Here is a 27538-nt window from a genome sequence, read left to right on the forward strand (position 1 = left end):
CCTATAGAAATCTCTTCTTAGACTTGACTTGTGGGTCAGATCAAACTGTCTCCTGCTGCATGGCCTCCCACATCTACTGAGTGAAGTAGATGCTTCAGTGCTACTTGATTTTATTACATCAAGGCCTTATCGCAAGATGGCCTCCACACCTATCACTCTCTTCCTTCCCATAATTCTCAGTGACTAAAGTTCTTTCACATTCTTTTTTCAAGTCTAGATTTTGGCTCTTCCCACAGAGAATCCTTTGTGATTGGTTCACAGTGATTGTTGCTTGACAGACTCTAGAACCGCCTAGGAGAGAAGCCCCTAGGCGTGCCTGTGAGGGAGTTTCTAGACTAGGTTCATGAGGGTGGGAAGACTCACCCTACCTATGGACAGTATCATTCCATGCTGAGATCCCGGACTGATTACAATGGAGAGGGCAGCTGAACACCGCCATCCCTCTCGGCTTCCTGACTGTGGACATAGTGTGACTGTCCATCTCCCTCTCCTGCCTCATGCCTTTCTCTCCATTATTGACTGTACCCTCAAACTGGGAGCCAAAATAAACCCCGACTTCTTTGGGTTGATTTTGTCACTTACAAAATTTTGTCATGGCAGAGAAAAGCAATGCACATCCTTTCCACATTGTGATGCTCAGAGCAATCCGACTCACCCAGGCCTCTGTCTGTAATTACTTAGAGGCAGACATCCTCCATCAAACCCTACATGGCCCTAAGAGGTCTCCGTCTCTCTCACAACAGCCAATGAATTTTTCCACGTTTTACCACTCTCTGTTACAAGTTTAAATCATGAATTGTTGTGTTCACCTCTCCCATCAACGATGTAAGCTGAGAGACACTGGGTCAGCTCACAGCCATATTTATAGCCTGCTTAAATCAATAAGTGGCATAGAGTACCTATATATTTTTTTATTATTTAAATGAACGGACCCGACTTTCTTCTGGCTGGATATGTTCCAGAGCCCTGCCACTTTGAGCCATTTATCACAGAAGGTGAAAGTTCCCTTGGAGCCAGCTGCAAAGTTCCCAGAGCTCGAATGACACGCAACCACTTCAGTGTATCAGCCTGTCCTGGATCAGCACCCCATACACAATGTCACTTACTTCATTTACGTCATCTGAGTCACCTACGATCGGCACCAGAGAAGAGCAATGAAAATCACCAGGTCTAGATATCTAATCCTCTCACTTGTCCTCGTGTGTGGGCTGGTTCCAGAGGTTGCAGCCGATGTGGAAGAAGCCTCTGGTAAAAGAAAGAAAAAAAGAAAAAAAAAAGTTGGGGGTTGGGGGTTGGGTGTGGGGCGGTGGTGTGACCACAAAGAAGCTTGTTGTAAGGAGAAGACAGGGAAATGTGAAAATACTATGTGTATTTTCGTTCCAAACCTAGAAATTTTCCAGAAGGATGAGTTAGGATGTGTATTGCCCACACACCTCTATTCCTCTCACTGCAGATGGTCTCGGCACTACCCAAGAACCCATATGGCTCACCGATGTCCCAGCCACCATGGAATTCATCGCTGCCGCTGAAGTGGCTGTCATAGGCTTCTTCCAGGTGTGTGATATACCCTACCCATATACCCCAGAGTCAGGCCAGCTCAGCCTTAAGGTAGTCAAACCAGGAGCCTGGTGGGCTAGTGATGTAGATTTGGAACTGAGAGGGCTTTCAGATTATCATCCAAGGCTTCTGTGTTTCAAAGCAGTCTGCCTTCTGCATGAGGTCTTTCCCTCATTTGCTTCAGGATCTGTGAGTCTAGTAGCTGACTCTCCTTACCTGTGGACACTTTGAAAGAAAGCAGGTGTCTTCATGAAGTCAGTCAAATCTCATCATTGTCCTAAACACCCTCAGTCTGAACCCGTAGTGCATTGGCCATAGGCAGAAGTGAAAGTAAAGGCACTTTTAAATTTTATTCATTTATTCATTTATTTATTATTTGAGATAGGGTCTCAAAACTAAGGCTGGCTTGGAACTTGCAGTGTAGCCCATGCTTCTCGCAAACCGACAATCCTCCTGCCTCAGCGTCCTGAGTAGTGGGCTAATGGGACTATACCATACACTCAGGTTAAACCTATCTTTTATGAGCTGAAAACACTTTTCACAGGTTGTGCTAAGACAAATAGGGAGTCCCTCACTGGTCTTTCTCACCTTCTCCGAATACTGAGGAAGGTGACAGGGTCACTGGCAGTTTCTACACTGGTTGTTGGCTAATCCAAACAGCCATACACAAGAAGGTGTCGTCCCGGCCTTTCCCTCTCGATCTGGTAATCCTTGCAGCTAACCCAGCCCCTATTCAAACTTTCTTGTCTACTTCCATTCCTTGACTGCAACTCACAGTCATCCTGTCCATTCTGTGTACTCAGTTGGAAATGGCTGCCATGGGGTGCCGAAAGGAGTCAGGTTGTGGTGCTAAGGGGTCTGAGCTTCAGAAGAAGAGCAAAATACTGGAAGGGTGCAGTAACATACACAACCACCAGATGGCGCCACTGGGTCCTTGCCCAACTCAGTTCAAAAGCCCAGCTTACAAACCAGGGAGCCAGCCAACAAACGTCCACAGCTTCTAAGTGTATAAGCCTCTTCCTTCTGTCTTGTGATCCCAGATGCAAGAGTAGCAATCTTTCCTTCTTTCACACGGCCTTAAGCTCATTGAGATGCAGGGAAAATAGGTGGAATCTCGTGTACCGCCTGGAGCTGCTGTGGACAGCCATCCTTTGGGAGGAGAGATGACGTCACTAATGAGTGGCCTCCCAGCTTCCTAACTGCAGGCCTGGGATGCAACAGGTACGCAGGCCATTAAGACCCTTCACGAACAAACCAGAAGGATCCTTGGAAAGAGAGGCCGCAACCCTCAGCTCCTGCACATCTCCCGAGGGCCATGCTAAGCGCCTGTTCCTTAATGTTACATCTCCCGGTTCCTCCACGAATTGTTTCCAAAACGTTTGCCTGCCTGGGTACATGAATGGCTGTATAGTCCAACTTCACAGACCTCTGGACGCCAAGGCTTCCCTCAGCTACAGGTAGAATTCAGGCTGTATGATAAGGCCACACAGTTTTGATGATAACCTATATTCTCACAGAGCCTGGGACACTCAAAAATGCCACTGCAAGTATAGCCTGCATGAGTAAGGATAACTTCTGGCATGAGCATATTTTTCTTGCCTCTATGTCTCTTCTCTTGTTTTGTTTTGTTTTTAGGATTTAGAAACACCGATCGTGCCTGTGTTCCGGAGCATGGTGCAACAGTTCCAAGATGTATCATTTGGAATCAGCAACCATTCTGAGGTCCTGACCCATTACAATGTCACCAGCAACAGCATCTGCCTCTTTCGATTGGTAAGCTGGGTCGGGCAGCTCCAACCTTCCTCTAGTTTTCCCTTGCGAGACAGGAAATAACTATAAATCTTTGACACTAATGCTGGTGCTAAGTTCAGAGACATTGGTGACCTGGCTAATGACTCAGTTCAGGCTGGCAAAACAGGTGGGGATACGGCTTTCTGAGGACAGGAACTGAGAGCCAAGATGTGGCACTAAAGGTCCCTTGTCAGAAAAAGGGGTGGGTCAGCTGCTTACTGTTTATTACTTTCTTACATTTATAGAATAAAAGGTCTGACCGTATTATCTCCAAGGTCATGTTAAACAGTGAAGTTGCACACACACACCACACACCAGGGATGGTGTGACAGACAGACAGGCAAACAGAGACAAAGACCGAGACCAGGAGTTTTATGATATAGATCATATACATACATATGCATATATACGATGAGTTTTCATGTAGCTCAGGATGGCCGCTTGATACATAGATGAAGGTCACCTTAAACTTCTGATCCTCCAAACACTGAGATTGCAGGCATGCCCCATGTATGCAGTGCAGGGAATCAAACCCAAGGCTTCATGGGAACTAGGCAATCACACAACCAATTGAGCTCCATGCCCAGCCCCATAATTATATATTTTTATATGCTGATTAGTTGACATAAGTTTATCAAACATCTTATCAGACAACTCTTCGGTATAAGGAGCTGGTGCTAATAACATTGACTAGACTGCTTACTCTCATGGCTCTTAAAATGGAGCAAAGATTACAACCAGTGTACTAATACAGACCATCACAGTAGGTAATATGTTACAGGAATGAAAATAGTGTGGAAATTCAGAAAAAAAAAATACAGACGGGACAATGAAGCTGGGAAGTATATGTTGGATAAACGTGGGTACTCTAGAGGATCATGGCTAAAGGATAAAAACTAAATGTTGTTGAGAATCAGTGATGCCAATGAGATCCCAAGGCACAGGGTACAGGGAAAGGCATAGAAGGCAGGGAGGATTTATTACTACCATATTTGTGCTAAAACCATAGTACCAGTATCTTAGATTTATTCTTAACTTGATTGGTATCTAAAAGCCCCCAAAGCCTTTGGATCCAGAGGGTAATGTGGACAGGAGTGAGCTTTAGCAAGATTATTTTGGAAACAAAGAATGAGATGGATTATTAGGAAAAGTTATGTGAAGCAAGAGACCTTGCTAGCTAAGCAAAATAGACTACGTGAAGCATATCAAGGGTCTGTAGTGGCTGGAGAGACAGCCCAGAGGCTAAGAGTGCTGGATGGTCTTGCAGAGGACCTGGGTTTCATTCCCAGTAGCCATATTGCATCTCTCAACTGCAGTTCCAGGAGATCTGACTCCATCTTCTGCCCTTTCCAGACACCAAGAACACATGTGGGGCACAGACTTACATGTAGGCAAAATATCCATCCATGTATATGTATATTTAAAATAAGGCATAAATCATCTGCTGTGAAGAAATAGCAATAGAAGTAAAAGACAGGGTGCTTTGTCAAGCTAGGAGATGCAGTCCTGTGAGCACAGCAGTCAGGAGTCTAAGGCGGGAGGACCACAGGTTCAAGGCCATCCGCTTCCCCGCAAAACAGCTGAGCAATCCTGGCAGTAGTATGAACTTTACTTACAATGTATTCTTTATAAAGCCCTGCTGGTGGCTCTCTTGAGCTCTGCCACCTTCCTTAGCATCTGTTTTATATGATCAGACCACTAGTGACAGCCCTACTTTGAGTGAAGTCTTGGCACTTCGGTGGACAAAATTTATGTGCCATGCCAGAAAATAAACAGGCTGGTTTTGTGTCACCTCGTTGGCAGTGCTGGGAAAGGTCAGAGTTTTCGGGCCAACTGTTACATAAACACTTTTCTCCGTTTACATTTCCAAAGGTTGGCTACATATGTTAGTAGGATTATTGTTCGGGAGTTCAGAATAACGTTAACAAAGGAAAACGGGGACCATTTTATTTCACATTGGGAAACATGAGCCTATTACAAACTTTCTGGAACTTCTTTGAACTTAGATTCACATTTTATCATTTTCTGTTTTCCACAGTTTGCTTATTTTTTTTCTGCAGTTGTGTGTGTGTGTGTGTGTGTGTGTGTGTGTGTGTGTATCTGTCTGCCTGTCTTTCCATCTGCCTATCTGTGTGTATGACTATGTCTGAACTCAAGGAAAATCTGCTTAAAACTCTTGTAATGGTTCTTCTACATTTACACGTGTGTCTCTGTGTGTCTGTGTGTCTCTATGATCTTTTGAGTGCTGCAAAGGTGGGAAGACAGTGTCAAATTCGCTGGAGCTGGAGTTACGGGCAGCTGTGAACCATCTGAAGTGGATACTGAGACCTGAATTCAGATCTTCTGCAAGGGTCCCAGGCACTCTTAACCACTGAACCATTTCTCTAGCCCCAGAAGAAAAAATCTCTAGTTTTACACTAGGCTGAGTTAATTTAACATTCCTTACTCTGTAGTCCCCATTTCAAAACATTATCCCAAAACGATTCCCTAAGCCCCTCGTATTAATTGATCAAGCCCAGGGGTTCTATATCAGAATTTAATTTAGTACTATACACATAGTTTGGTAGCAAATTTCCAGAATTTAGAGTTACTGAATTCACAAGAGGAAGAAAATATTTAAAGATAAGGGCACATGATAGCTAAGTAAAAGAACACTGACTGATTCTGAGCCTGAAAAAGCCGCGCGCGCGAGCGTGTGTGTGTGTGTGTGCGTGTGTGTGTGTGTGTGTGCGTGTGTAACCCTGTTAGTTGGGCTTTCTGTTGCTGTGGTGAAACACTATGACCAAAAGTAACTTGGGAAAGGGTTTGTTTCTTCTTCAACTGTTATGTTACAGTGAATCAGTCGGGGTAGGGTCAGGTAGGAACGTGGAGGCAGGAACTGATACAGAGGCCACGGAAGGGTGCTGCTTAGTGGCTTGCTTTCCGTGGTTTGTTCAGTTCCCTTTTATTTAATTACTCAGGACCTCCACCCTGAAAGACGCAACACCCACAGTGGCCTAGACCCTCCCACGTCAATCGTGAATCAAGAAAACACCCGACCGTCTTGCCTATACTCCAGCCTTAAGGACCCAACTTTCCAAATGACCCTAGCTTGTGTCAAGTTGACAAAAAACGAGCCAGTAAAACTGACTCCTTGTCAACTTGACACGCAAATGCATCACTCTTGGGGTTCTTGTTCATCTGCTAAATCTCATGTTAATGTTAATTTTACAACATAAGATATAAATAACTTTTAAAGTCCCACAGCCTTTAAAATTTCAAACACTTCAAGAGTACAGTCTCTTTAAAATGTCCAAAGTCTCTTTAAAAGTTCAAAGTCTCTCTTAAATAACCAAAGTCCTTCAAATACTCCAAAGTTATGGGCTTCTGTGGAAAAAAAAAACAATATTTAAAAGTTAAATATTTTCTTATCCCAAGAGGTGAGAAGCAGGGCACAGCCATAATCAAACCGAAGCAAAACCCTTCTACATTGTCGGTAACTCATTGCCCAGTGTCTGGGACTCGCAGGGCTCCAGAGGGCGTGGTACGCATTCCCTCTGGCTCTGTCATTTATGCGTATGTCCCTGTCACAGCGTGCAGAGCTTGCCCAGGGGCCTCATATTGGCTCTTTGCACTTGCTGGTCATCATCCAGTCCTAGCGTGTCAAATACGCTGGAGTCTCCACTGCAGCTGAGGCCGAATCTTCACCAGCGGCCTTTCCTGGACTCTCTCTGGGGACTTAAACTTTGTCACTCTTTGCCAAGGTTCATCAGTGTCTCCACAGCTCCTTCAAGCTGCCAACAATCAGTAACACGAGACAGAGTCGTACATTATGGAGTTTGGCTTCCAGCATGAGATGCAGCCTCGGCCCCTCTTAACCACAGCTTCTGTGTGCTGATCCCGAAGAAGCACACCCAGAAGATTTCACCTCAGTGATGCTGGTCTCTTCTTAGCTGCAGCTGATTCTCCAGACCCAGTTGACCAGAACTCCATAGTCTTGATTTAAAATATCATATGAAGAATTTACAGACTTGCCTCAAAACTTCCCAAGTGAGGCCTCTGACATCTATCTACGTTGCCCTCAGCGTTTTCTTCCAAACCTCTCACAGGATAGAGAGCTCCGGGCACTCAATGGTTTTTCTAGTTCAAAGTTCTCAAAATCCTTCACAATCCTCCCGTAACAATATCATATCTGTCACAGCAATAGTCTATGCTGGTACCAAAATCTGTCTTAGAGTTTTCGTGGCTGTGATGAAGACTATTACAAATACGTAGAAGAGAGTGTTGGTCTGGTTTAACGTGACTGTTCATTACTGAGGGAAGCCCAGGCAGGAACTCAAGGCAGGAACCTGAAACAGAGACCAGATAGAACCAGCCAGTAAGCAGTACTCCTTCATAGTCTCTTCCTGCCTCCAGGTTCTGGTCTTGGTTTCCCCTGATTGACTGTGATCTGTGAGCCAGATAAATCCTTTCCTTCCCAGATTGCTTTGGCAACAGTCTTCAGCACAGCGATAGAAAACAAACTAGGAAAGGAAGTTACTCTCCAAAACGAGTGCAGACCGACTCCCATAAAGGTCTCCAGGAAGTGCCTGAGCAGAATTCAGGGAGCAGTAAGAAGTTACAGGCCACAGTGTGGCTGTCAGGGATCCAGCCTGTGAGTATGGAAGCATGGAAACCCTCTGCTTTTCCAAAGGGTCCCACAGAGATGTAATCCTCACAGGGATCCAGTTCCTGGAGTCAATGGCCCGTGAGCCTGCCGTGTCATTTGAATGTCTGTACTACTTTGGATTTTCTTATTCACTTCTATTGTAAGAAATAAAGTCAGCCCAACTCTGACCCAGGGAAATATGAGAGATATAGTGTCATTCTTGACCCCGGGACAGTGACTTTTGAGTGCTTGGCATAGAGATGTACTGTACCAGACGAGTCAGAAGAAATGACTATGTAAAAGAGGGAAGGAATACACATCAAGTGATTACACTTCTATAAAGTATGTCTTTAGCTGGACATGGTGGTGCATACCTGTAAGCCCACACCCTGGAGACTGACAGGAGGACCCAAGAGTTGAAGGCCATCCTGGGCTACACAGTAAATTTAAAGCCATCCTGGGCTACAGGAGACACAAGCAAACAAAAGTATATATCTACAAGTACATACATGGCAGCTGAGCAGTGTACGTGTGTGTGTGTGTGTACATGTGTGTATGTGTGTGTACACAGTGTGTGCATGCATGTGTGCCTGTGCGTGTATGTGTGTGTGTATACAGTGTGTGCATGTGTGTGTGTATATGTGTGTGTGTGTGTACATGTGTAATCAAAGACATGAGGCAAACGCTTAAGTCACTTTTGAGCCCTACTTGTTACTTTATGACTGAATTGTCATAAAATCTTACAGCTGCAGTATAAAAGGAGATGCCCAGGGCACGGGGGTGCGTGGGGCACGGGGGTGCTTGCCTGTAATTCCAGTACCTAGGAGGTGGAACGGGGAGGATCTGGGGCTCAGATTCATCTTGGCTACATTGGAAACCAACACCCAACCTCACTTCATGAAATCCTGTCTGAAATAAATTTAAAAAACAAATAATTTTTAAAAGAATATAAATAAACTAAGATGAGTTTTAATGCATTTTCTGAAAAACTAGATTGTCAGAGAGCTCTCGGGAATGCAAAGGTATACCCCTCCTAGCAACGTGCTGGCCATGAGCTGTGCCTAAAACATCAGGCCTGAGCTCATAGCGCATCCTGCTGCTTTTCTGGTTTTGGCGTCTCTGTCCCTGGAGAGGATATCTTAAGTAAAACTCTTCCCAAACCCTGGCAAAACAGATTTTTAAAACGTCCCCAAAGCCTTATACTAGGATAGAGCTTCTCTGCCGTGCTTTGTGCAAACGATTCCCTTGGCGGAAAGCACACTTCCTGGTCCAGCGCTGCCTCCAGGAACCCTCCACACGAACCCTCCTGAGTTTATTACTTTAGGAAATAATGAAATAATCGCGTTTGCTTTTTTGGAAGAACCCCAGCAACTGGAAAGCCTGCAGGGGAGGGGGCAGCTTATTGAAGGGTTCTCACTGCCCAGGGAAGGAACTTTATCCCTGCTGCAGACGCTCTGCCTTCTCCGCATTCCCTTGTCCAGAAACACCTGGAGTTCCTGGCGCCTCCGATTCTACAGTTCTGGGAAACCCGCAGAACTGCCTGGAAAGGCGACGGGAGGGCGGGGCCTCCTGGTCCACGTGCTGCCAGGCCAGCTGTGCGCAGATGCCAGGCTTCTGTGTCCTAGAAAAACAATCCTCAAGCGTTTGGACACAATATTAAGAGGGCCTTGATTATGGTGATGGTTTGAGTGGGCTGCAATAGCAAAGCCCTAAGTGTGAGGTAATTTGCCAGCTGGCAAGCCAGGCCTTAAGCACCAGAGAAGACAATCTCTGTCTCTATCTCTGTATCTGTATCTCTGTGTCTGTATCTGTCTCTCTCCCTCTCTCTCCCTCTTCCTCCTCTCCCTCTCACTACCCCTCCACCCCCCTCAATATGTAAGTATCTGATTTGTCCAGTCTGTCTGTCTTTGTCTGTCTGTGTCTGTGTGTCTGTGTGTGGCTATGCCTGTGGGAACAGGTGTGGCCAGAGCCCGGAGGCCTCAGATCCCTTGGAGCTGGAGTTATAAACCTTGGGGAGTCACCTGAATTCCCATCTTCTGAAAGAGGAGCAAGCTCTCTCAACCACCCTCTGACCCCCTGTTTTTTGTTTTGTTTTGTTTTGTTTTGTTTGTTTGAGACAAGAAGTTTTTCTATCATCCAGGAAGACCTAGAACTTCCCATGTTTCCCAGACTGGCCCTGAACTCCTGGAAACGCTCCTGGCTGCTCTGTCTAAATTCTGGGATTAAAGACGCGAACCACCACAGCAACCTTCTACTGGTTTTCTTTTTGTTTTGGTTTGGTTTGGTTTGGGTTTTGTTGTATGATTTGGTGTGGATATTGGGACTACAAAACTGAACAATGTCCACGGAGACTTTTCCTATTGTTCTAGCTTTTTCTCGATGTTCCCACTGAGAGCCTGTTGGATTTTAGCACAGCTGCATATGTACCCAATGCCGTCACTCGCCTCGCACCTCAGACTCACTGTGTAGCAGAGGCAGCTTGAGTTTCTGATCCTCCTGCCTCTATTTCGAGAGTACTGGGGTTACAGAAATCAGCATGTCTAGTTCACATAACGCTAGAGATCAAACCTACAGCTTCCTGCATGCCACATAAGCATGCTACCAACCGATCCACACGTCTCTGGTGCCATTTCTGTGTGTTCGTTGCTAGGATCTGAACTTAGGAACGCACAGATACCTGGCAAGCAAGCACTCTATCACTAACCTATGATGCTAGCCTGTGCTTCACATTTTAAAAATATCTAATGCTTTGAGTGGAGTTTTTTCCCCCAAAATTCTATTTTACAAGTATATTTCCTATACCTTGGCATTTATTTTTTCATAAATTTAATTTGCTTAGGATAGTCTTTCAAGGTTTTATTTGTTTATTTCTTTTTTCTAGCTTTTTTTTATATCTTTGTCTGTATGTTCTAATGTTCAACAGGAAGATGCAACTGCCCAATAATACTAGAGTCTGGTATGTTAAAAGCTACTTGTTACATAATTCGAGCTGGCAGTCCTTGAAGGGATAAATTAAGTTTGGGCAACTTCCCAACCAAAGGAGGAATCATGGGAAGTAACTAAATGCAGAATAGGCCAGAAGTTAAGAAAATGGAATTCAGAACAGCTGCACCAATGGAAAATTCAATATATCAGTGATTATATTACATAAAAATAGCCTTTAAAGTACAAGTAGAGAAAAGAGTCCCCGAGGGTAGGAAACTTCCTGTCTTTGGAGCTGCCCTCAGTGTCTCATCTTCATAATCAAATGCCATTTATCAGTGATCTCAAGGGATGCCGGAGAGGAGTCACTCTGTCCATTCATGTGTCTTGTTTTGTTTTTGTTTTTGTTTTTGTTTTTAATCCAGGTTGATAATCAGCAGCTACATTTGGATGCTGAAGACATTGAAAATCTAGATGCTGCCAAATTGAGCCGTTTCATTCACATGAACAGCCTCCGCTGGGTGACGGAGTACAGTCCCATGGTAACCACTGGTCCCTGCGGTCAGGCTTTTATGCTCTTGGGTCATGAAGGGTCGTTGCCCCCAGAACAGAGGTGTTCTCTCCACTGCTATAACTGTCTCTCCCTAAGCGTCTAGCATGTTGCCTGTGCTCAAATCTTTACTAACCCTTTAAGATGGATGGGTTGCTCCCTCCCTATTGGACAAAGAGACTAACAGACACAGAAAGGCTAAATGGCTTTAACACAACTCATAAGAAAACAAAATACAATGTATCTGGATGAAAACCTTCCGAATCAGGAGTCTCCCTGTATAAGTGTGCTCTCTGGAGGTCACTGGCCCTGAGACAGTCGCAAAACCACCTTTCTCAGGCTGTGATCGAGACGGCTTCTTTCTTCTTTGTTTTTTTCTTACTGCTATGATCGAGGGGACGTAAGGGAGGAATGTTTTCTCGGGGCTCGTGGTTTGAATGACACAGTTTGTCACGGGGTGGAGTCAAGAATGTGAAACTGGTCACAGCACATCCATAACCAAGAAGTGCAAAGACACAGATACGGTCCTCAGAGCACTTTGCCCTTGCTTTCCTTTTCCTTTTGTTCAGGACTGAAACCCACTGGTTTGCTCTACCCACCTTCATGGTTGATCGTCTCTCTTGAAGCTCTTCTAGAAATACCCTCACAGACATGACCGGAAGCGTATCTCCTAGGTGGTTCTCAATCCAATCAAGTCGAGCACAAGGATAATCACATAGACTTCTTTCTCTAGAGCATCACCATTGTCACCATTGTGTCCACTGGACTGTATGTGGACTCGGAAAAGATGTTCTAATGTTCCCTGTGCACGTGACCCAGATGTCAGAGTGTCCTGGATGCCAGTCAAACAGTGTGAGGGCACATGTTCCTGAATCCTTAGGCCTGGCCCAGCTGTCATCTTACACACAGTGATATACAGCACAGTGATGTGTCGTTTTTAAATTTCACATTAGGAGAGAGAGCAAATCACATCAAGAGCAAGTCAGGAAGGAATCTCTTGAGAGGTTTAATTTGTACTGGGGCCCTCACATATCGGAAGTAATCTCTTCTCATTCGGAGAGCTGCCCACTCAGCAAGTGCTCTTTCTTGTCCGTGCTGGCACAAACACTTGTGCTAGAAAAGCTGCCCTGTTCCTGCGTATACAGTTAATGTACATTCTCAGTGTGTGGCTTTGCTGTGTCTGTTGAGATTAAACCAGTTACTTCTGCTCCTCCATCCCAGGCCTTTTGGCTCCTTGGCTCTCTTCATTTTTCCCAAGAGTTCTTTCTGCTTTAGAAGAGTGGATCCTACTCTGAATTTAAGTAGCATAAGGCAGTCACTATAATTACAAATATTATCATAACAAGAATCAATTATTTGCTACAGTGCCCCTAATGAAAACCAGACCTGCTGTTAAAGTCCAAGAAACTTTCCTTAGGAAATACTTCATCTGACCATGCTTGCCTGCTCGTGGTCCTTCTGTGACCAGCTGCGCTAGAAAACTCTCACACAGATCCTAGGAGTAAGAGCATGGAGTGGCTGGATGTTTTTGCCTCGGGGTCTCTGGACAGAATGCAGACATTGGTCAGGCTAAAGTCATCTGCAGGCTCCACCAATGCTGAGTGATCTGGTTGCAAGAATCTCATTTGACCAGCAAACCTGTTCCAGTTGTTGTCGTGTAAATCCATCCTTAGGAATGCTTGACAGCCTCATACTGGGCTGGCTATCCCAGAGTAAAGGGTACAACAAAGAACGATACACAGTATGGTTTAATCTTGGACTTCCAGCATCTCCACAATGTCCTCTTAGCTACTTATTTGATTATAATTATTTGTATGTGTATGGGGTGAGGGGTGGTCTACACAATTGCCTGAAATCCAGTTTTACACTATGTAAAACTTTTACACTATGTAAGAAGTAGAGGCACTTACACAATAAGTACCTCTTAGCTACTTGTTTGGTTATATTTTTTTTTTATGTGTATGGGGTAAAGGGTGGTCTACACAATTGCCTGAAATTAGTTTTAAGATTCATTTTGGTTGTTTTGTGATTATGTGCAAGCTGTTTGTCTGTTTGGGGGTATGTGCACCATATGTATGCAGGTGCCTTCAGAAGCCAGAAGAGGGTGTCGAATGGTCTGAAGCCGGTGGTGTTAAAGGCAGCTGTGAGCCACCAGGCACGAGCGGGGAAAGCTAAACCTTGTCCTGAGCACGGATAGTACAGATCGTAACCCCTAAGCTGTCGCTCCAGCCCCCAGATGATTGTACTCTTTATTTTTATTTTATATTTTTTTATTTAATGTTATTTTTTTATTTTTTGAGACAGGGTTTCTTTGTGTAGCCCTTGGCTGTCCTAGAACTAGCTCTGTAGACCAGGACAGCCTTGAACTCTGCCTCCCGAGCGCTGGGATTAAAGGTGTGTGCCACCACCTCCCTACTCATAATTGTACTTAAAATTTTATTTATTTATTGCATATGTGCTTGAGTAAATGTACATGTACCACATATTTGCATGAACCAGAGGATGCCAGAAGAGGGTATTAGATTCTCTAGAACCGGAGTTATAGGCAATCGTCAGCCACCTTATGGGTGCGAGGAACCAAGCCAGTGTCCTCTATAAAACTTAAAAAATTAAATGTATTCTTAACCCATGAACCATCTCTCCAATCCCCAATGAATTTACTTGTTAGAAATGTTTTTTGTGCCGGGAGGTGGTGGCACACGCCTTTAATCCCAGCACTTGGGAGGCAGAGGCAGGCGGATTTCTGAGTTCGAGGCCAGCCTGGTCTACAGAGTGAGTTCCAGGACAGCCAGAGCTACACAGAGAAACCCTGTCTCGAAAAACCTAAAAAAAAAAGAAAAAGAAAGAAATGTTTTTTGTTTGTTTGTTTTGTTTTGTTTTGTTTTTAATGGACTGGAAAGATGGCTCAGCTTTTAAAGGCTAGGCTCACAACCAAAAAATATGAAATGTTTTTTATTTATTATTTGATGGTTCCATACATCTATATAATGGCTTTTGAAAACATTCAAGGTGGTGAAACTTTTAAGAGCTGTCTTAGAGACTATTTGCTTTTGTGTTGTTTTGTTCATTGCACTAGCATACCTCTGTATCTCTGCTTCTTTGTCCCTCCCTCCCTCCCCCCTTTTCCTTCTCCCTCTCCCCATTCTTCTTCTACAGCTAATCTTACTTTTCCAGATCGCAGCTGGCTTATTTAACACCTTGGTTCAGACCCATCTTCTCCTGATGATGAACAAGGCTTCCCCAGAGTATGAAGAGAGCATGCGCAGATATCAGGAGGCAGCTAAGCTCTTCCAGGGACAGGTGAGTTTGGAATGGCGCCACTATGAGGAAGATGGGGCTGGGAAGAAAGAAACACAGTGGCTTCGAGGTATGAAGTGGGATGTAAGAAGCAAACTATTAGAAATTAAGGGTACTTTGTGTCGTAAGCCCAGGTAGTCTATCCCCCAGCGTGGCTGATCTCTAGGGAGACAGAAGGTGTAAATACGATGAGCTTCTTCCACCCACGGGATGCCTACCTCACACACCATTATAGCCCTCCCTTCCTTCCTTGCTCCCTCCTTCCTCTCTCTTCCCTCCTTCCCTCCTCCCTCCCGCCGAGTGCACTTCTGTTTGAGATCTCTGAAACATCCATCCTGAATTGCAGAATCAACCAGAAGCCTTTCTAATGAGATCCATTTGATTATTGCATAAGCTATCTTGGGGAGGACCACTGCCCTGACATGGGGAGCACTATATGTTCCAGAATACAGACAGTTCTCTCTTTAGAAGACCACAAGGATTTCTACCTGGGGTAGATTTGAGTTGAACAATCTTTTCTCCCTAATCTTCAGACAGACAGTCCACTCTCTGCTCCCCAGACAGTCAGTCCTCTCCCTTCTTCCCAGACAGTCCTCTCCCTTCTTCCCAGACAGTCCTCTCCCTGATCCCCAGACAGTCCTCTCCTTGATCTCCAGTCATCTCTAGTTTCATTTCTACATTTCAGTTGCCTACAGTCGACTATGGGCTCAGAGTAGTAAATGGAGAATTCCAGACATAAACAACCCACATTCTTTAAAGGCCTTCACTGTCTCATATTATTACGATGGTTTTGCTTTGTTACTAGCTGTTATTTTCAACGTGTGTACATATAGCAAGGAAGAGCACTATCCACTACTCTAGCAAGCCACTGAGGTGGGCGTTCTTAGAATAGGTCTAAAAAATAACATTTACCAAGCAAGTGCTACACATGACAATCACTAAATGCACTGTCTCATTTTATCTCTACCTCATTGCAAACAAGAAAACTGAGTATTAGAGAAACTAAGTTGCCCCAGATCACACAGCCAGGGAGGCAGAATCGGACTTAACCTCATTCTCTGCCTTTAACTGTGGGGCTATCTAGACTCTCTTGCTTAGGGAAACTTCCAAGTGTCTTCAAAGCCCAAACTCTTTCTTACAAGGTTATTTTTTTTTTTAACCGTGTTGTGGGAGTGGGTGAGGATGCCCACCCACTCCCATCAGAGATCACTGGATTCCCTGAAAGCCAGAGTTACAGGGTGCTGTGAACTACCTGGTACTGTGTACTAAGAGCCAAATTCAGGTCCTCTGCTAGAGTAGTGTAGACTCTTGACCTCTGAGCCATCTGCCTAAACTCCGTGCCTCTCAGCCTATGGGCCACCTAAGACCATCAGAAAACACATATATTTATATTGTGATTTATAACACTAACCAAATTACAGTTATGAGGCAGCAACAAAAATGATTTGTTGGTAATGGGGATTGCCACAGTATGAGGAAATTATTAAGGAGTGGCTGCATTGAGAAGGTGTAGAAGCATTGCTCTAACCCCAGACTTCAAATTCCTGTAGTTACATTTGACTAAAGGGATAAAATACCAAAGCAAGAAAAATAAACTTCAAATTCATTTAAATTTGATCAAGGTGGAGTGTGTGTATGTGGAGAGAGAGAGAGATAGATGATAGATAGATAGATGATAGACAGATAGACAGATAGATAGATAGATTTTTTTTATATAGCCCAGGCCAGCCTCAAACTTGCTGACTTGCTATTAATTAAGGGTAACTGAACTTCTGCTCCTCCTACCTCTGTCTCCCCAAGTGCTAGAATTACAAGTGTTTGGAATACTCCATCATGCCAGGCTTCAACTTAAATTAAAATTATGTGAAATTAACCGTAAATTCAGTCTGCCTAGTGACAGCAATGACAAGCTTCCCTTTGCCCCCCCCCCCACAGATTCTCTTTGTTCTGGTGGACAGTGGCAAAAGGGACAATGGAAAGGTGATATCCTATTTCAAACTAAAAGAGTCTCAGCTGCCAGCTCTGGCCATTTACGAGTCTGTGGATGACAAGTGGGACACACTGCCCATCCCAGAAGTCACGGTGGAGAAAGTCCAAGGTTTCTGCGATGGATTCCTAAGGGGGATGTTGCTGGTGAGTGTGGGGCTTCAAGTAAACACGCCTGTGTTGTTCTCTCTGTGTGTTCTGTTTCTTATGCAATCAGAGGTCTTTAGTCCTGTTGGGTGTGAGAACAGAGGGTGGTGTGGTCAGAGTAGGGTGACTCTGAGCACATGATTAATGGAACACTATTAGCTAGAGATGCTGATTTACAAAGGGATTGTATGCACAAACTGAATTTGGGTTTTCTCCATTTTTTTTTTTTTTGTTAAAAGGGCAATGGGAAATAGCTTAAATCACAAATAAAGAGGTGTGGGGACTCACGCCATGTACTCTGGTGGCCGAGGCAGGTTGACTGCCACAGTTTGAAGCCAGCTTTTGGTACATAATAACTTTAGTCCAGCCAGAGCTGCATAGTGAGACCTCTTCAGAACACAAGCAAAAACAGCATCAGCAACAGAAAAGGTCAGCAGTTCAAAGTCAGGGTGTGGATTTAAGGTTTCTGGAGAGTCACTCACCATGCACCCTTTGCTGTGTTTTTTTTTTTTTTTTTTTTCAGAGAGATCACAAAGATGAAGAAGACACTGGGAAGGAGGAGCTCTGACCGCTCCCTGGAACTTCTGCTCACTGCCCTGTGTCTATTCTGTGCTGAATAAAAATGGGCCGTTCCAATCTCTGCAACATGAACAGGCTCATCGGGTGTTCTAACAAAGGGTAGCAGGATCACAATCATTGGTGTCTGAATATCTCACTTGCCTCTTGTTTCCAACTTCCTAGCCCCCCTCCCCTAGCCTAGTTTTCTGCTGTGCCCGAGTACCAGGGATACAGGGGCTTCAGAAACACGGGCATCTCTGTGAAGGGCAAGCATTCCTAGAGAGAAGATGTTCTGGCGTGTCACTGACATTGAATTGGTACCCTGCACATGGCTTACACAACAGTTCCTGCTTCTCTGGGGTCATCGGAGGATAGACCCGCCCCTCCTTCATAAGCAAATATCCTTCTCCTACTCGGGCCAAGAACAAAAAAAAAAAAAAAAAAAAAAAGTCTTTTTGGTTTGGGATTTTTTTCTCCCAAAAGTTAAAAGATGTCTCCAAGTTTCTGAACGCATCAGAAACAGCGCATGTTAAAAGCTACGCTCGTTTACTGACTGCAGTAACCCATGGAGTAAATAAAACCCAGAGGGACATCTCTGCAAGCCAAAAACCCTTTGGAGGGAACACAGCTGCCTAGCTCAGTGGTACATGCCTCACCCTCCAGGGCTCTGTGTCCTGTCGGGTCATGACCCACTGATGTGTTGTTCCCTGTGTGGGCGGGATGGGAGATGGAAGCAGAACATCCTGCGTGAGTATTGGTACAAATGTGGCAAAGGAGCCAGGGAGTCAATTAGGTAAGAGGGGCACTTGGCGCCAGGACACGCTGGGGCTAACCTCGGTCACTGCCAGTACGGTGTGCGGTCCAGAACACAGGGGATGCAGGCGAGTTTGACTGTGGGTCTCTGGCCCACAGGCTGTTACTGTCAATACACAGACGCTACATTGTCGTAGCCCTCCCGCCCACTCCAGGCCCTTGGCTCTAAAGAAAAGCACCTAAGTGCTGAAGAGCTGAAAAACCACAGATGTACAGCGGGATGGTTCCAAGTGAGGGACGACGAGTGAAAGGCTTGCTTGTTTCTAGCTGTGGGATAACCCTGTGGCCCCTGGGCGTGGTCAGTGGCTGGAAAGGAGACTGTGAAAGCAACTCTGGCAGTGGCAAAGGAACCAGGAACTGAGGGGTCACCAGCTTGCCCCAGGGCTGCACAAGGCCAGGAGTACAAAACAGGCTCATCCCAGAATGCTTTGTGGGGACATTTTTACATTTACATTCAAGAATTCTTTCTGATGTCCTGCTGAGGTTTCACAATCTCCCAGGAGGCTTTGCTTGCTTCTCAACCTTTTATTTTCCCCTAAACCTTTTAATTTAATTTAATTTTTTTGAGACAGGGTCTCCTCAAGTAGCCTCGGCTCTCCTGGAATTCATTCTGTAGACCAGGTTGGCCTCGAACTCACAGGGATCCACCTGCCTCTGCCCGCTGAGTGCTGGGGTCAAATGCATGAGCCTTCTTAGCTTCTTGATGCTGCGACACTTTAATACAGTTCCTCATGCTGTAGTGATCCCAACCATAACATTTCATTGCTACTTCATACATGTAATTTTGCTACTGTTACGAATTATGATGTAAATATTTGTTATGCAAGACATCTGATATGTGACCCTGTGGAAGGGTAGTTCAAACTGCCAAATGGGTCTCCACTTACAGGTTGAGAATCACTGCCCTAAGGATACCTTCAACTCCATGGTTTTGTTTGTTTCATTTTGATGCTATTAGGAATTGAACCTGGGGACTTATGCATGCTAGGCAAGTGTTCTATCAGTTAGCTATACTCTTAGCCCATCTCCTGGTTTCTTTTAAGCCCATTTACATGGTCTTGGGTCCTCCATACAACCCAAACACATTTTCATCTCCAATGAGTTCATCACTCTGTCATTTTTCTCTCTTCCCTTTCCATCAACAGTCTTTACTTCTTGCTTAAAATGATAGTACCACAAGCTTTGGCGAAGCCCCAGATTATATCATGTTTAATAAAGGGTTAATTTTACCATATTTACCTCACACTCTTTCGCACATGCTAATGGCTGACACGACTCCATAGATACTAACAAAATGTCAGCTTATTTTCTAGTTGATATTTTGTAGCAATTCTGTCCCATATTATCTTGTATGCTTACATTTGCACATTTGTAGTATTGAGCTGGATTGTTCCTTATCAGCTCATGGTTCTTTGAAAGGCAAGAATTCTCCACATCTTTGTTTGTGCTGATTAGATTTCAGGGTTCAAAACCAAAGCATGAAACTCCTTTAGGGAGAAGAGCTTTGGGGTTGTTTGTGTGTTTATTTGAGGCCTTTGTAGGTTTCTTCCTACGTAACCAGTCAGCCTCAAACTCAAGACCATCCTGCCTCTGCTGCCCAAGGGCTGGGACTGTAAGTGTATGAAACCAAGCAGGCAAAAGAAGAGGTTTCTGTTGGCTAAAGCTGGTGCCTACAAAAACTTCTGCCTTTTCTAGATGCTTCCTTGTTGTTGATTAATCATTCCTCAAGATTCTATGTTTATTCTCCGAGGCTACATTCCTGTTGGGATCACTGGGGACATCTTGGGTGTTTTGTGCATTGATTTCAATATCTCTCACTGGTAAAACCACGCCCTCTCTCTACGGTATCAGGTCTGCAGTTATCACATATAACTAGGAAGATGCTGGAAGATTTAGAGGGGATGCACACGGGAAGAACAAAGCATCTCAGGAAAGTTTGGCTTTGACTCCTTCCTGGACGTTGGGAGAACCAGTTTCTGTCTTTGGAGATTAATTTCAAGCTTGTTGGGGATAATAAAGTAGTTTACACAGAATGTTTTTGAGACTCCAGGGTATACACATCAAAGAAAGGCTAAAACCTTGACACCATATTTCTTCCCCCCATCATGTCACTTCTCCAGTTGTCACGGCTTGCAGAAACAAAGAGACACCCCTTACTAACTTCCTTAAACAAACGAGCCTGCCTAGCGGGGAATTCTGAGGGTAACTATCTTTAACTCGCTTTCATTATTACTCAACGTAGTGAGGCCACCAGACCAGGAAATAATTGCCAGAGTTAAAATGAGCACTCACAAGAAATAAGAGCTCACTAGGCCACTAGGGAGGATGTACAGGTGAAGCATCTCCATCACCGACGGAGCGGATTGAGCAACAGGGAAATGTGAGCCAAAGCCTTGACAGCCATTTCCCTGGGAAGGACTGGAGAAGATGGATGAGGGTGACGGAGGGTACGCAGCTGAGCAGAATAATACGACAGGCATAGGGACTGTGCTTAGTTGCCTAGACTTTGGCCCTGGAGTGAATAGGACAACAGGACAGTGGCTAGAGCATAAGATCCCATCAGGCAGGTAGGTAGGGTAAGGTGTAGGAGTGGTTCTGTTGCTACGGGCCTGTTCCCCAATTGGTTCTTAATCTGTCAGTCAAGAAGCCACGGCAGAAGGGATAGGTGGGAACTTCCGGGACCCTGGAGGAGGCAGACAGACAGAAACCAAGGAGAAAGTTCGCTAGGCTTCTGATAGAGAAATGACCAGCCATGTGAGATCTCGAAAAGGAGTGAGTGGTCACACAGGCTGCTCCTACAGGCAGGTGGTCAGGGGAGTTTAGTAACTAAAGTTTAGGAACGGTGGGAGAAGCAGAGCTAAGAGTATTGATAAGGGCATGCTTTTCCAGGCGGAAGATAGTAGCGCCAGTCAATTGTGCCAAGAAGGCAAACTGAAATTGAACAACCCTGTTTCTGTGTCTTTTATCTGTGGATTCAAGGGAAGCTGGGTGGGTAGTGCACCCCAATCCCAGAGCTTAGGCCAGGTAGCAAAAAGCTAGACACAACAGTAAGGTCTCTGATTTAGTTTGCGTCTGAAACATGAATGGTAGGTAGCTTGTTTGCTATTTCCAGGAACTGGTTGACCCTAGTGGCCTTGTATTCCAAGATCCCAGAAGATATATATTGCCTCAGACAAGCACAGAGACCTAAGTAGGAGCTGACTTGTTATAACAAAGACAAGAGCTACTCTCTCAAGGAGGACAGGATACCTGCCAGGCAGCTAAGTGCGCCTGACTCTCTGGTGTTGAAATAGAGAGACCTCACAGATTGAAGAAACACTTATGCTAATCTCATTCACATTAATGTGGAATTCAGAGGAAAAGAAATGATTTCACCAAATGTGGTACTTTCTAAACCAAAACAATAATTAAGGGTAAGTACATGTGAACAACCTCAGCATCCCTAGAGTCCACAGGTGACTATATTAGCCAGGGTTCTCTAGAGTAGCAAAACTTATAGAATGAAGCTCTCTCTAGAGAGAGATGGGGGATTCATTGGACTCAATTACAAGTTTAGTCCAGCTAACACAACAATGGTGGGCTATGAACAGAGAGTCCACGAATCTAGAAGTTGCTCAGTGCACAGGCTGAATGTCTCAGCAGGTCTTCAGTAGACATTAGAACCCCCCCCCCAAAATGTAGGCTCTCATGTCAGTGATGGAATGGACTTGCTAGCAAGGCAAAAACAAGCAGGCAAAAAACATAATCTTTCTTCTTCCAAGTTCTTATATAGGCTTCCAGCAGAGGGTGTGGCCCAGACTAAAGATGTGTCTTCCCACCTCAAGATCCAGATTATAGATATGTGTCTTCCCACCTCAAGATCCAGATTACAGGTATGTGACTTCCTACCTCTAAAGTCGAGACTAGAAGTGGATGCACCAGCTTCAAATCAAGCAAGATATCTCTTACAAGTGTGACTTCCGTTTCCAGATGTAGTCAAACTGACAAACAAGAATAGCCACCATACTCTCCCCAAGAGATGAGCTAAGTACTGCCAGGCTATCATAAAGAGCTTAGGACAAACTATATTGTACATTATCTGATGCTTGGATGAAGCCATAACAATCTAGTTACATTTCCATTTCATTGATCTTGGTCTCTCCAGATGCTCAGGTTGCTGTGAAGGTAAGAAATTTCAGGAGCAGCGAGGTCTCAGAAGTCGAAGCGTCAGATGAATTACTCTATCATGCACTTGTCTTAGAACTCCTCTCTGCGCTTACCTCATTGGGTTGTGCCTCAAGGGAAAACTGTATTCACTAGACCTGCATAAATACATATGTTTTGGGTAGATAAGGGGTAGGATGGGTATTAGGCAGCATAGACCCAATCATTCATTTAAATACTTATTAACTAGCTATGAGGATGCCAAGCTGAGGGAAGGAGAGGAGGTATGCTGCAGGGAGCAACTAACAGGAAGCAGGCAATGACCAAGAATTCTCCAGGGATGGAGGAGCCACAGTGGAAAGTCTATCAGGAAAGGGGCTCACCATGGACAATGAGGTTAGCATACATTTCCCTCTGGTATCCTGGCTTAACACCACCTTCTAAATCTGTATCTTTTCTTTGCTGCCCTGTTATATTGTTGGATGATTTTCTTCTGTAGCTCTTAAATCTGATCCCCCTTCTTCTGAGTCATGGTGATTCTCTCTCCTTCTACCTCCCTCTTCCTCTCCTGCCCCCTCTGTCCCTTGCCTGAGCAATCTAAAAGTCCCACCTCCATCTTTCTGCCCAGCCATTGGATGTACAGCAATTCTTTATTATAAATCAAAGTCAGCTGGGGGCAGGGACCCTAAGGTCTAGAAGCACGGCTTTGGGAGCTGATTTAAAACAAAGCATTAGAACCAGTTTCCAACAGGAGCCAAACCTGTTTAGTTCACCTTTCTAAAAGTACCAGATCTTTTTAAAAAATTAAAAAATAAAAACAGGAAGTGGAATGGGCCTGACCCCTTAGTTTCTAACTACAAAGACTTTGCATGAAGTTGTGGAAAATGTGAAAAAGGTTGATCTAAGGCCTAGTGACTACTGGGATCTGAACCCCTAGAGAAAAAGAACTGTAGAAACAAACCAAAGAGATAAATGACTTTAAAAAGCATACCTGCACATGTGAAAGACTCAGCCCCTTCATGTTGTTTCTAAGATAAGTCATTTCCTAACCTGAAACCGGAGTTCAGTATTATTGTGAACTTGACCATGAAAACATTGAGTCACAGTGAGAAGGAGTGGGTGACAGAAGAGCTAAGCGGGGTCAGCTCTTTCTGTAGGATAAAAATAGTCATGTGGAAGCTACATGTTGATATTTAACTACCCAAATAATTATTCAAGTCATAACAGCAGGATTCAATTCCTACTTTAGACCTGCTGGTCTCAGTACGGCAACATAGTGTTCACCTAGGCTTAAGGAAGAGAAGCAAGAACATATTTGACATAATTCAAGTTGTGGTGAGGTAAGAATTTTAAAAATAATAAACAGGTTGTAATACAGCTCATGTTGTCCAGGGAGATTGTTAAGAGACTTTATTCCCTGGCAGGAAGTTTACTGGGGGAAGCTCTTGGGAGTTGCATTGAAATGTAAGTAGGTCTGGACAGAAAAAAAAAAAAACAACATAATAATGTCTTAGACAATCCCATGGGGATCTTTATGCTATGATGTCATGTAAAACTGTCCCAAGTTGGGAAATAGGGATCAGGCCTTACTACCCCAATAGTGATCATCACCTGTAGATGCTTTGCAACTCCTGAAGACAAGATGAATTAATTTTATATCGTTTAAAGACTGCAGAATACCATTGATGGTGGTTGGAGGAAAACATGCCTTTGTTATCATCATAGGGAGGATTAGGGTAGAGCGGGGATGCAACTTAATTGGTAAAGTCCATGTCTATCATCATGAAATACCTTTAACCCTGGGTTTGATCTCCAGCACCACATATATCAGGCATGGTGGTTCATCCCTGTAATCTCTACACTCAGGAGGTGGAGGCAGAAGAAGCAGAAGTTTAAGGTCAACCTCAGCTGCCTATGGAGCACCAGGCCCATCTAGGGTTCATGAGACACCATGGAACCTATCCCCAAAAACAAAGAAACAAGCAGAAAAGAACTAGAGCAAACATTTTTAAAAGATCTATCTATTTTATGTATGTGAGTACACTGTTGCTGTCTTCAGACACACCAGAAGGGGCATCAGATCCCATTACAGATGGTTGTGAGCTCCATGTGGTTGTTGGGAACTGAACTCAAGACCTCTGGGAAAGTAGTCACTGCTCTTAACAGCTGACCCATCTCTCCAGCCCTGGAGCAAACCTTTAATGGAAGAATGGGGGTTCCCACTCACCCCTTCAAACATTTATTGAGAAGCTACAAAGAGGAAAGACACATGAGGCAATAAATGAGACCCAAGACAGTTTCCGGTTGACTCCACTCCCTCCTCCCCTCGATCACCTGGATTTTGAGATGCACTCTGAATTTCTAAAGTATTTAACAAGTAGCCATATATTTTGATAATGACAACCGATCATAAAGATCAAGGCAGAAACATGAACGGCAAATTGCAAGTTAGCAAACACTGGTGTTAAATTTGGCTGTAGACAGCACATGATGCTATTTATACCAACTAGATGTCTTAAAGTCTCATAATTGGTTAAATATCCTTTCTCTGGATATCGAGTGTTGCCAGTAACAACTTCCTGTATACGCTTCCTGCTTCTGGCCCTTCTCAAACATCACCCATCTTGTTGACAGTTACCCACCCCGTGGCCCATCCTTTCCTTCTTTTCCCTAAACATTCACAGCCTCTGTTTCTGACTGTCTCCATCCCCTCTCCCTGGATGTACTGTTAATCCCACTGGGTGAAAATATGAGCCAAATTTGAAGCAAGCTTTATTACATACTGGACAGGATGATGGACACTAGCCAAGCTCAAATTTGGAATTCCCAGAAAATGGCTGAGAATTACGCGGGTCAGATGCTTATAAAGGCAAAACCCACCAGGCTACTTACTTCCCTCTTTCATCCAATGGTGGCAAGCATACATCCTGACATACTTCCTGACTACATGTGATCAAGCACATCCTGCGCAGTTGGGGCAACCAGCCTTGCTTACAGAAGTGAAAACACGTGGTTTATCATCTTACATGAACAGTAGCCTCCAGCATCCTAGTACCTGTGGGGCTTACAGATTAGAGGCATTTTTTGTTTTATAGACCTCTTAAGCACAGCAATTTGAACTTCAAACATAACTTCAGCCCTCATGGTAGTTAATGGAGAAAAGGTTCTGGTGAGTGATAACATCATTGCTAAGCACAAGGAGGAGTAGTTAGGAATGGAAGGATCTAAGAGAAAACAGATGCACATAAAACAACAGTTCGTAAAAGGTTCTGGCTTTTCCCAACATTGCAAGGGCCATTAGAATACTGTTGGTTCCAATGAGACTACCCATGTGATGTGTGTAACATACACTCTACCACACTTTGGCAAGACGTCACAGTGAAAATGAGAAACTGGTACTTGTGATCGAATCCCTCCCGTGTGAAGCCTCTCTAGTACTGACTGAGTCTTGACCTCACACACTTTTCGTGAGCACCACTAAGGATACAGCAGAGCTGGGAAAGGAAAGGGGCCATCAGCCGACAGTGGAAGAGGGAGGAGCTTGTGAAGGGCGTGCTGGTTTGTGGTAAGATGCATGCACGATTGTGAAAGGCAAGAAGAAATGCCAACGAGGTGTTGTTGTTGTATAAAGTGGGAGTCAGAAGGTCAGGAAGTGTTACTCTCCCTGATCCATCTGGTAACTGTCAAAAAACAATGGCTGACAGTAGGTCCCATCCGGACAGAACTAAGCTGACCAGACCATGTGCTAAAATGTTGATTTACTAAAGCTATCCTTTGAGAACTGTCATGGAGTTATAACACTCCATTTCTACCTTTCATTTTCTAATTTGCCAAACTAGAGGATGCTCAAGTTCTCCCTGGATGCCCCAAGGAGAGAGAGCCATTCCTCCCTGACTGAGTGATTTTAATCACAGTTTGCCTTCTTAGTGTGGTCATTTTGAAAAAGTTAATTCACTAAGTGCTTAGTTTTCAAAATGTCCGGTTTAAGCACAATGTTTATAGTGGAGAGAGAGAGAGAGAGAGAGCGAGCAAGAGAGCGAGAGCGAGAGAGCGAGCGGAGCGAGCGAGCGGAGCGAGAGAGAGAGAGAGAGAGAGAGAGAGAGAGAGAGAGAGAATTAATTTTCAGAACCAAAATTAAAAGAGATGCATGCTTTGATACCCAAGGAATGTATATGAGAAGCTGTGATAATCATCAGACAGGATCCCAGAAGGAACATTTTTGGGAAAGGCCATGTATTAGTAACAACAGATCTTAGTCACCGAACAGATCTGAATCCAAGCCACACCAAAGGCTGTTTTGTGTGCGTGGAACTAATCTCGGTCTCTCCTGTTCCTCTGCAAATTCCTGAACGTGTTCCTGGAAGGGACATACTCCATAAACAAAAGATATTCAAAACCCCTTGTGATTAACATCCTGTTTTTCTTTCCTATAGAGAGTTTGAACCTCTGAGATTAAAGTTCACAGTTGTCTGAAAATGAATTATTTCAAGGGAATAGAGAAATCTCCTAAGAATACGGTTTCTTCCCAAGCAGCTACTGAGCCCACTGGGGTTCTTTCAACACTCAACACTCAAAGGGCTATCACAAAGTTCAATTTGGAACTTCTAGACTTCTGTATCTGTCCCGGGGAGAATCCCATCCCTGGGGAGGCAGAGGCAAGAGGATCTCTGTGAGTTCAAGGCCAGTTTACGTCTACAGAATGAATTCCAGGACAGCCAGGACTACTAAGAGAAACCCTGTCTCGAAAATAAAAACAAAACAAAACAAAATAAAGAAAAACAAACCCTCAAAGATTGAGTATTTTCATTAACAATGATTATTCATATGTTTAATGTGATGTTTTGATATACATGAATCATATATATACACATACATACATACATACATGCATACATACATGTATTATGGGGGAAGACAGAATAATAACTGAATCAATGTATAATTAGCGTGCCCATCACCTTAATCGTGGGTTGTTTTCTCTGGTGTGTGCATTCAAAATCCTGTGTTCTAGTTGTTTTGAGATGTTCAACACATTTTTGTCACTGGAATTAACCCTCCGGTGCCATAGACAGCAGAATTCCTTGCTCCAGACTACAGCTGTTTCTTCTGTAGGCCAATTCACTTTTTGCTTTGAGGTTGCTCCCAGG

At 44.3% G+C, this 27538-nt stretch overlaps 1 protein-coding gene across 2 annotated transcripts; it reads left to right on the top strand.

The window, feature by feature from the left end:
* The first annotated feature begins 1062 nt into the window (after positions 1-1062).
* On the top strand, positions 1063-17522 carry Erp27 (endoplasmic reticulum protein 27). 2 transcript variants are annotated; one of them, XR_003713093.1, is made up of 7 exons: positions 1063-1248; positions 1454-1554; positions 3193-3330; positions 11323-11439; positions 14622-14747; positions 16703-16877; positions 17401-17513. XR_003713093.1 is itself a non-coding variant. In XM_028780941.1 (7 exons), the coding sequence occupies exons 1-7, from the start codon at positions 1155-1157 to the stop codon at positions 17443-17445; spliced, it is 819 nt and encodes a 272-aa protein (XP_028636774.1). In that variant the 5' UTR covers positions 1063-1154; the 3' UTR covers positions 17446-17522. The 2 variants fall into 2 exon arrangements, 1 of the variants encoding a protein (XP_028636774.1); XM_028780941.1 differs by having other exon boundaries at positions 16680-16877; positions 17401-17522.
* The last annotated feature ends 10016 nt before the right edge of the window (positions 17523-27538 follow it).

This window comes from Grammomys surdaster, unplaced genomic scaffold (genome assembly GCF_004785775.1).
Source record: "Grammomys surdaster isolate TR1022 unplaced genomic scaffold, NIH_TR_1.0 373, whole genome shotgun sequence".
In the NCBI taxonomy this organism is placed as follows: Eukaryota; Metazoa; Chordata; class Mammalia; order Rodentia; family Muridae; genus Grammomys; species Grammomys surdaster.